This window comes from Equus przewalskii, chromosome X (genome assembly GCF_037783145.1).
Source record: "Equus przewalskii isolate Varuska chromosome X, EquPr2, whole genome shotgun sequence".
In the NCBI taxonomy this organism is placed as follows: Eukaryota; Metazoa; Chordata; class Mammalia; order Perissodactyla; family Equidae; genus Equus; species Equus przewalskii.
Window position 1 is genome coordinate 1,022,501 of NC_091863.1, and position 10,000 is coordinate 1,032,500.

At 46.0% G+C, this 10,000-nt stretch overlaps 1 protein-coding gene and 1 long non-coding RNA gene across 8 annotated transcripts in view; one reads left to right on the forward strand and one right to left on the reverse strand.

Moving 5' to 3' along the window:
* Positions 1 to 9,331, forward strand: part of LOC139080912 (uncharacterized) — a 12,929-nt gene extending 3,598 nt beyond the window's left edge. Inside the window, exon 2 of the long non-coding RNA XR_011535776.1 lies at positions 7,495 to 9,331. This is a non-coding gene — a long non-coding RNA (uncharacterized lncRNA). The remainder of the gene's footprint in view (positions 1 to 7,494) is intronic.
* The window catches only part of LOC103567713 (arylsulfatase D), a 26,575-nt gene that overhangs the window by 7,540 nt on the left and 9,035 nt on the right, over positions 1 to 10,000 (reverse strand). For all 7 annotated transcript variants that reach the window (XR_011535761.1, XM_070603583.1, XM_070603587.1 and 4 more), the window contains exons 4-7: positions 7,564 to 7,686; positions 3,279 to 3,702; positions 2,927 to 3,063; positions 1,767 to 1,901 (exon numbers count right to left, since the gene is read on the reverse strand). Coding sequence is in view for 6 of the 7 variants with exons in the window: in XM_070603583.1 (XP_070459684.1) it covers positions 1,767 to 1,901; positions 2,927 to 3,063; positions 3,279 to 3,702; positions 7,564 to 7,686 (819 nt within the window). In the remaining variant the exon portion in view is untranslated. The remainder of the gene's footprint in view (positions 1 to 1,766; positions 1,902 to 2,926; positions 3,064 to 3,278; positions 3,703 to 7,563; positions 7,687 to 10,000) is intronic.

The window sequence follows — 10,000 nt, forward strand, 5'->3', positions numbered from 1 at the left end:
TGAACTTCCCTTCTCCCTGTCGCCTCTCCTCAGCACACCTTCCATGCATTTCTTTGCCCTCTCTCTCCTACCCCTTGTCATCTCCAAGGCCACCCTCCCAGGGACCTCTGGCAATGGGCGGGAGGCCCAGGCTGGCTCTTGGTGAAATGCAAATAATTATTAAGCGTCAGCCAGTGTGCTCACACTCCCTCGGAACTCAAGCTACGGGGATTAAAACAATTACATGTGACGGTGGGAGAATTTTAAGGAGGGAGAGAAATGTTCAGAATCCTGCTAAATAAATGCTTTTTTTTTTATTGGAGTTAAAGCTTTAAGGCTATTGCATCAGTTTTCTACTGCTGTGTGACAAGTTATTAAAACTCAGCAACTTAAAACAACTCCTGTTTCCAGGTCTCAGTTCTGTAGGTCGAAAGGGTGGCACGGCAGGGCTGGGTCCTCTGCTCTGGGTCTCACAAGTCTGAAATCAAGGTGTCGGCTGTCTGGACTCCTCAACAGAGGATCGGAGGAAAAATCCACTTCTGTGTTTGTTCAGGGCGTTGGAAAAATCTAGTTTCATGTGATTAGGCCAGGCCCACCCAGATCATCTCCCTACCTAAAGGTCAAGGGTGCCATATGACACAATGCAATCATGAGAGTGAGGGCCCACCATAGTCACCGATGCCAGGCGTCAACGAGGAGCATTTTGGTGGGGCCATTTTTTGAGTTCTGTCTAACACGCTCACACGTATGGGAACTTCCAAAATTGTAACAGGCTCATATACAGTCGATTCTCATCATTATCATTCTTATGTTTTGTAAAGTCACCAAAAACACTGAATCGGCGAATAGTGAACCATTGTTCCCAGGGCAATACAGAGCTAGGTTCCTGTGAAGCTCTGATCTCCATATTTTCATCAGTCGATCAATACCTAACCTTGTTTATGTGTATTTCTGTTTCAAGGCACCTGATTGAATCTATATAGTTGATTGATCAACATTGAACTCAGAGTCAATGCACTATATCTCCTGGCTGGAGGAAGCTCCTCTCACACACGTATTTTCTCCGTAAGGCACATCGCAGCCTTTCTGTGCTAGGCGGCCATTTAGCGCTCCATTGGGAGCCTTTTAAACAGTGAAATCGCCAAGAAAAAGCACAAAAATGCAAAAACGTGACACTAAGTAGACCACGGAAAGGACGCATGTTGACGGTCTGGGAGCTGAAACAAGAAGTCAGAGAGTCGCCCTGTCCAACCCCGGCTGGGAATGTGGGCATCACACGACTCAATTTTTTGGCCGCTCTTCAAATGACTGGAAAAGTGCCTCAGGTGTTGATTTTGGGGTTACAAAGAAATTTTAGCAGGCAGGAGAATCCCCAAGAGATGGAATCCATGAATAAGGCGCATTGACCATATCAAACTTTTTAAAAACAGCAATATAAATGTATGGTACCCAAACCTGACCGATAGAAAGCAATACAGGGACATACACAATTGGGAATATAATCACTATGCTAGGTTTTATTTAGAACAGTATTTATTTTAATTTTAGCTCCATTATTTATTTATATATGTCTCTCTTACTAAAATATGAACCCTGGAAGGGAACGCCCTGTGTCTTTGTCTCTCTATCTTGGCATTGAAGTAGAACGTGGTCTAAAGTAGATGCTCAAGAAATCCTCTTTGAAAGAGCACCCTCGTTATCACTACCAGCTCTCCTCCAGCCTTCCCTGGGGGCGGAGTCATTTGGTTGATAGCAGCTTCTTAACCTCCCACATCCACCGGTCTTACCTCTGTATATTCCGTTCCATCCTCCGAGCTGGCTGTGTTCGTCTCTTGCCTCCAAATGTCCCCCGTGATCGGAGGTAAAGTAGGTGAATGTCGTGTTTTTCAAGCCGTTCTCTTCGACGGCGTTAAGAATTTCACCTTCACGAGAAATGGAACGTTTTGGGATGAAGGAAGTGAAATGGCGTCAGCCGAAGTCAGCACGACTCCCCCTCTCTGTGAATGTCATCGCTTCCTAGATAGTCATCAGAAGGGACCACAGTGCCCTGGAGACCGTGGTGATGACCAAAGCCGCAAAGTGTGAAGGCATAGCCAATGGTTCTGATACCAAGGAATTCAGAATCTTGTTTACAAAGGTACCACCAATGCAGAAAACACAACAAACACATGAAGCCAAGATGTCCCCAAGGGAATGTTTTAGATACGCTACAGTTGCATGTGTCCACGTGTCTGTCATCAGCGTGTGGGGGTGGGAACGTGGTGAGAAACAGTGTCGGGGAGACTCCTGTTGATACAGGAGGAAACCAGGGTCGTGAGCGTCTGTGGGTATTCCCATAGAGGGCCAAGACTCAGCATGCAGAACCATCCGCAAACCAAGCAACCGCTTATCCATGGACACCACATGGGCATCGAAAGCACTGAAAATAAAGATCGTAAACCACATGGGGATTTGTCCCACTGAAAGACAGGTTGTCACCACGTTATGTAATCACCCTTCTATTTTGGGGGTGGTTTGGCTCTTTACCTGGCTGAGCGTGTCACTAAGCTTGGTTGGGACACACGATCGTAGGCTACAAAGGTCTCAATGTCTACATTCGTTCTTTTTAAGAGTCTACAATCTTGCTGGTCCTCCCGAAGCTTTCTTGAAGCCATAGGAGGAAAGAGATTTGGGTCCGCTTTCCTGAACCTTCTTGCTTCGCTTTCTGTCACGTCTCGAGATGGCTTTAAGTAACGGACACTGGAGAAGGAGGAATTTGCACCAAAGTAGACCAAGAAATGGGAAATGTCAAAGGAGCTCGTGCACAATATGGGAGAGTTTTCTTCCTATTCCTCATCTTTTCTCTTATTCTTTATTGCAACCTGGTTCATGGTAAGATGGCCAGTGTTTCACCACACTTTATGGGTGAGGCCAAGAGTGAGTAAGGCTGGGTCGTGCCTTCACTTACCTACAAGCCAGTCCATCTCTTCCACGTTGTCGCCATATAAGCCATGCTGGCTTTCGCCAAGAAACTCTTTCGTGGTCACAAGGGGGATGTGTACGTGCAACAAGGAAACGAAGAGCAGGAATGGCCCGTGCTTATTTCTGAAAGGAGAAAACCGCCCTTGCAACATCATGGCATCTGTTTCAACACTTTCTGGTCCATCACATTCCTTCAAAGGAGAGACTCAAGTTTTGGGAACCAACCCATAGGAAAAGGCTTGAATTCTTCAAGCCCATCTATGAAATCCTAAAGATGCTCAAGAGACTCAGATGCTTGGAGAACTCATCCCCACTTTGAAACGTGGTGGTTTGATTACCTTTCAATGTAGGAAACCGCTTCCTTGAGCATGAGACTCGCTGTCCTTTCCAAAACCATGGGCTGCTCTGTGACGTCATGGTTTCTCATCAGGATGCAATTCCAGCGGCGCACGAACCCAAAGCTGGCGTACCAGGACGCGAAAAACAGGAAGACGAGGCCGGCCGCACCCGTAACCGCTTTCCAGGACACGGAGATTAACCCACAGGCCTTGCTGGCAGCAACGGTGAGCATCCCCAGGGCCAGCATCTGGGTGTAACGCCAGAGTTTCGCTCGCGTGGCGGCGTCCACTTCCGGGGGCCTGTCTGGGTGGCAGTCATTCACGAGTGTGAAGGGCATGCCATAAAAATAGTCAAATCCATGGTTTAGCGGGTGGTGGCAGTGGTCTACGCGGGATTCACAGTTTACACCCTGGTGCCATTTTCCTGAGAATAAAAAGCAAAAAGGTAAGCAAAAAACATACATGGAAGGTACTCGTCTGATAGGAATCACCTTCTCAGAAGAATCTGGACGTTGCGATGAAGAGGCAGGTATGCAAACACCAAAATTTGAAATAAGAAAGGAATAGATTAGAAATTTGAAATAGAAAGGGATAAAATGAGTTTATTTGATATGGGTATTTAAATGGATACACTATACTTCATAAAGACTAAGGAATGCATCAATGCAATGACCATCATCAAGCGATTAATGGTTTAAGATTTTATGGAGCGTTTGGGATTACAAGTTTGCAACCCTAGACCATTCTGCTATTAAAAATAACTTACAAAATATCATTTACCAATATTTTTTACTTAAAAGGAAGCCAGCTGATAATGGACATTGGCTCTTAAATCATCTTAGGACAGAGTCGAAGTAACTGGCTCCCTCCGCTAACTGGGAATCATGAAACACTTAGAGATTTTTTTCAGAAGCCATAACTCTTACAAGGATATTGTGGAGATGGAACATGAGGACGCCGACTTGTCCAATTCTAGGAGAATGTCCAAGAATTGGGTTGTCCATGGGCACTTTCTATCTCCTATGTCCTAGACCCTCAACCAAATTAAATGTAGCTACAAAACAGGATGGAAAAGTCTCCAATGTCCTGTCTCCCGTAACTTCCAAGTGGAGAAGTTCAACCAGGTTCCTGCCCGCTCTCCCCTCCCACCACTCCCACGCTGTCTTCAGAACCTGGAGGAATCTGTTCTAGTCCCAGAGGCCAGACTCACTTCTATCTCCCTTTTCACAAAGACACAGAAGTGCTGGAATCTGGGGAGGACCGTGGAGAAGAAAACTCTACAGGACGCTGTGCCACCTCAAAAGCTTTCTATCCTTTGGTCACCATTCGCCAAAATAAACTCAAAATGGATGAAAGACCTAAAGGTGAGACCTGAAACCATAAGGCTTCTGGAAGAAAACGTAGGCAGTACACTCTTTGACATCAATATTAAAAGGATCTTTTCGGACACCATGCCTTCTCAGAGAAGGGAAACAATAGAAAGAATAAACAAACGGGACTTCATCAGACTAAAGAGCTTCTTCAAGGCAAATGAAAACAGGATTGAAAGAAAAAAACAACCCACTAACTGGGAAAAAATATTTGCAAGTCATATATCTGACAAAGGCTTAATATCCATAATATATAAAGAACTCTCGCAACTCAACAACAAAACATCAAACAACCCAATCAAAAAATGGGCTGGAGACATGAACAGACATTTCTCCAAAGAAGACATATGGATGGGCAATAGGCACATGAAAAGATGCTCATCATCGCTGATCATCAGGGAAATGCAAATCAAAACTACACTAAGATATCACCTTACACCCGTTAGAATGACAAAAATATCTAAAACTAATAGTAACAAATGTTGGAGAGGTTGTGGAGAAAAAGGAACCCTCATACACTGCTGGTGGGAATGCAAACTGGTGCAGCCACTATGGAAAACAGCATGGAGATTCCTCAAAAAGTTAAAAATAGAACTACCATACGATCCAGCCATCCCACTGCTGGGTATTTATCCAAAGAGCTTGAAGTCAGCAATCCCAAAAGTCCTGTGCACCCCAATGTTTATTGCAGCATTGTTTACAATAGCCAAGACATGGAAGCAACCTAAGTGCCCAGCAACAGACGAATGGATAAAGAAGATGTGGTACATATATACAATGGAATACTACTCAGCTGCAAAACAGAACAAAATCATTCCATTTGCAATAACATGGATGGACCTTGAGAGAATTATGTTAAGTGAAATAAGCCAGCGAGAGAAAGATAATCTGTGTGTGACTCCACTCATATGAGGAATTTAAAATTATGGACTAAGAACAGTTTAGTGGATACCAGGGGAAAGGTGGGGTGGGGGGTGGGCACAAAGGGTGAAGTGGTGCACCTACAACACGAATGACAAACATTAATGTACAACTGAAATTTCACAAGATTGTAACCTATCAATAACTCAGTAAAAAAAAAAAAAAAAAAAAAAAGCTTTCTATCCTTTGGAACGTGAAGAACAGGCTTCCCCAAGTATAGACCGAGTGTGTGGACCAGGAATTGATGCCCAGGTCTGCAATTCTAGCAAACACAGAAATAAATGCCCCTGGTGAGGAGGAGATACACAGAAGGCTACGGGATCAGGCACGTTGACCCAATGGTGGGAGTTGCTCATGGAACATTCCGGTCAATTCAGGTGGCTCAGAAGGCTTGCTTTCCTTAGGATTGGAAAGAGAAATGAAGGTGAGAGTGTCAATGTGTGCAATGACCTTGAAAAATCCCTTGGAGATAGGGTATGCTATAGACTGAATGCTGGCGTCTCCCTAAAATTCATATGTGGAATCCCAACCCCCAAGGTGATGATGTTGGGAGGTGGGGCCTTTGGAAGGTGATTAGATGATGAGGGTGGAGCCCCCATGGACGGGATCAGTGCCCCCAGAGAGCTCCCCCATCCCTTCCACCACGTGAGGACGCGGAGAGAAGATGGCCATCTATGAACCAGGAATAGGGTCCTCACCAGACACAGAATCTGCTGGCAACTTGATATTGGACTTCCGGCATCCGGAACTGTGAGAAATAAATTTACATAATCTCTATTTCGAAAATAGGAGGGATTTCTAGAAAGCGCAACAACGTTGATCACCTCCAAGCCAATCACAGCCTTGAGCAAGTGAGAATGTCGCGGTCCCCTCTGAACCGAACAGCGACCGTCAGTATGGGAAGAACGCAGCAAAGAATTGATTGGGGCGCCCTGCCCACAGATCTAATGCAGCCCTCCCTTGACTGTGGGGTTGGGGCAGACCACCCCATCACTGAGCCTCCATTTCATGGTTTGTAAGACGGGGACGATACTTCTAAACCCATGGGTGGAGCAAGGGATGAAAGCCTGGTCCGTGACAGGTGGACACCAACTCTTCCTCCCGTCCTCTCTGTGCAGAAAAGAGGGAACCTCACAGAAGGTCTTGCAAGGTTGGCCCCTTGCTAAGGTCTGAGATCTGGATTTTTCAGAAGGTTGACCTCATTCCATAAATGATAAAGAAAGGCTCCCTGCACCTAAACCGTTTGCACAAACAGCCTGGTTTTTGCTGAACACCAGCTTTCCTTGGGGGAGGCTGGAATTTTGGTGGGCGCCAGGCAGCGGGTGCCAATATAAACCCTGGGCGCTGGGTCTCTAAGGAGCTTCCTGGTGACAACATTTTGCACGTGTTGTCACAAGTCATCGTTGGAGGAATTAAGTGCATCCTGTGTGACTTCCAGAAGAGTCTGGAAGCTTCCGCCTGGTGTCTCCAAGATTTCATCCCATGCATCTGTTCTCTTTGCTGATCTTTGCTCTGTATGCTTTTACTGTAATAAACCATAACTGTGGGTCCAACTCTATGCTGAGCCTGAGTCCTCCTAGAGAATCATCTAACTGAGGGGTGGTCTTGGGGACCCCCACACAGCCTCCTTTATAATGAGGGAGCTTCTGATCCTCCCCGGCGTGCTATGTAAAGGAAGGCAGTGGTTATTAACTCTGAGGGTTTCAAGGTGGTGGGTGGCCATTTAAGGAAAGTCTCTAGAAGTTTCTGATGAATTGGGAGAGAAGATTGATATGTCCAGGGAAAGAAAGAGGCCAACGGAACGAGATTTTGAATTAAAATTGTTCATCAATGACAAAAATCTCAACTCTGTGAACAATCCAAGAGGGATAAGATGGATGGGGTGCCAAATTTGGGTTCTGACACATGACTTTTTTCCCTTGTAGGACAACAGGTTCTGTTGGGTCACCCATCCTCCCAACCACCGAATGATAGGAGCGTCTTGCGTCCCTCACCTATGAGGCCCGTTGCATAACCTTGTTGCTGCAGGATTCTCGCAAACGTGGTCTCGTTCTCAGGGAGCCCGCCCGAGCCTCCGTTCCACTGCAGCGCCCGGTACCCATCGCTGGCGTCCATGCCTGTGGAGCAGAGCGCAGAGGAAGCTTTCACTGTGCCTCAGCTGCCGCGTGGGTTCTCAGCTGAGGACAACTCTGACCCCCTGAGCAGTGGACGCTTTGCAACGCCTGGAATTAGTTTTCATAACTGGGAGAGGGGCACTACCGCCATCTACTGGGTGGAAACGCCCTACAGCGACCAGGACGGCCCCCACCACAGAGAGTCATCCAGCCCCAATGTCAGCAGGGCTGAGGCTGATAAACCCTGGGCCTCGGCATGTGAGATTCTCTCTATTTATCTATCAGCTATCATCTATTTATCTATCATCTAGCTAGCTATCATCTAGTTATCATCTATCTATCTCTATCATCTATCATCTGTCTATCATCTAGGTATCATCTATCTATCATCTATCTATCCTTATGTATCTATCATCTATCTATGTATCTATCTATCCATCCATCCATGTATCTATCCATCCATCTATCATCTATCCACCTCTATCCATCCATCTATCCATCTATCCATCCATCTATCCATCCATCCATCCATCTATCCATCCATCCATCTATCCATCCATCTATCCATCCATCCATCCATCCATCCATCCATCCATCCATCCATCCATCCATCCATCCATCCATCTATCCATCTATCCATCCATCCATCCATCCATCCATCTATCCATCCATCCATCCATCCATCCATCCATCCATCCATCTATCTATCTATCATCTATCTATCCTTATGTATCTATCATCTATCTATGTATCTATCTATCCATCCATCCATGTATCTATCCATCCATCTATCATCTATCCATCCATCCATCTAGCCATCTATCCATCCATCCATCTATCCATCCATCCATCCATCCATCCATCTATCCATCCATCCATCCATCCATCCATCCATCCATCCATCCATCCATCCATCCATCCATCTATCCATCCATCCATCCATCCATCCATCCATCCATCCATCCATCCATCTATCCATCCATCCATCCATCCATCCATCCATCCATCCATCCATCTATCTATCTATCCATCCATCCATCTATCCATCCATCCATCCATCTATCCATCCATCTATCCATCCATCCATCCATCCATCCATCCATCCATCTATCTATCTATCATCTATCTATCTGTCTGTCTATCTATCTATCTGCTTTCTTTTTATCTATCTACTTTCTTCCTATCTGTCTATCTAATTATCTATCATCTATTAATCTTCTGTCTGTGGCAGTGGTTCCCAAGCAAAGGTGATCCTGCCCCCAAGGGACACTTGGCAATACCGGAGGCATTTTGGGTTGTCACACTCAGGAAGGGTGGGAGAGTGGTTGCTGCCGGCACCTAGTGAATGGAGACCTAACCCTCAGGACCTCAGGATGTGGCTGTATTTAGAGATGGGTCTTTAAGGAGGGGATGGAGGTGAAATGAGGTCATGAGGGCGGGTCCTGATGCAACAGGACTGGGATCCTGATGGAAGAAGAGATGAGGACGCAGACACGCACAGAGGGACGACCACGTGAGGACACGGGGAGAAGACACGTCCACACGCCAAGGAGGGAGGCCTCAGGAGGATCCAGCCCTGCCCACACCTGGATCTTGGTCGTCCAGCCTCCAGGATGGGGAGAAATAAATGTCTGTTGTTTAGACTAACCACCTGTGGTCTTTTGTTATTACAGCTGGAGCAGACTAACAGAATAATTCCAATGTGTGAATAGACCAGTTTATTAATCCATTCTTCTGTTGATGAACTGTTTTGTATTTGGGGTCTCACCTCAGTGTTGCTGTAAACATTCGCATCCCTATCTTTGGTAGAACATCCATGTGCATACATGTTGAGAATGTACTTAGGAATTGCTGGGTCACGGGGCATGGATGCATTCCGCTTAAGCGGATGCTGACAAATTTCCACAGTGGTTATACCACTGTCTAGCTCCATCCACAGTGTGCGAGGAATTCCACTTTCTCCACATTCTTGCCAACACTTAGTACTGTCTATCTTTTTCAATCCAGCCGCTCTGCTGGGTGTCCGTTGGTGTAACTTTGGGGGTTTTCTGATTAATTTTGAACTGTCTTAACGGCTCCCTGTCTCTCTCATCATACATACCTGCGAGGAACATGACCACTTTCCTCACACCAAAAGTTTCGACACGGCTCTCTGTACTCGTTTTCCAATTGCTGCTGTAACCAATCACTGTGAATTTGGTGCCATAAAACAACAGAGATTTATCTTCTTGCATTTCTGGGGATTGGAATACTAAGATCATGGTGTTGGCAGGGCTCCGTTCCTTTTAGAGGATGCTCACATTCCTTGGCTCGTGGC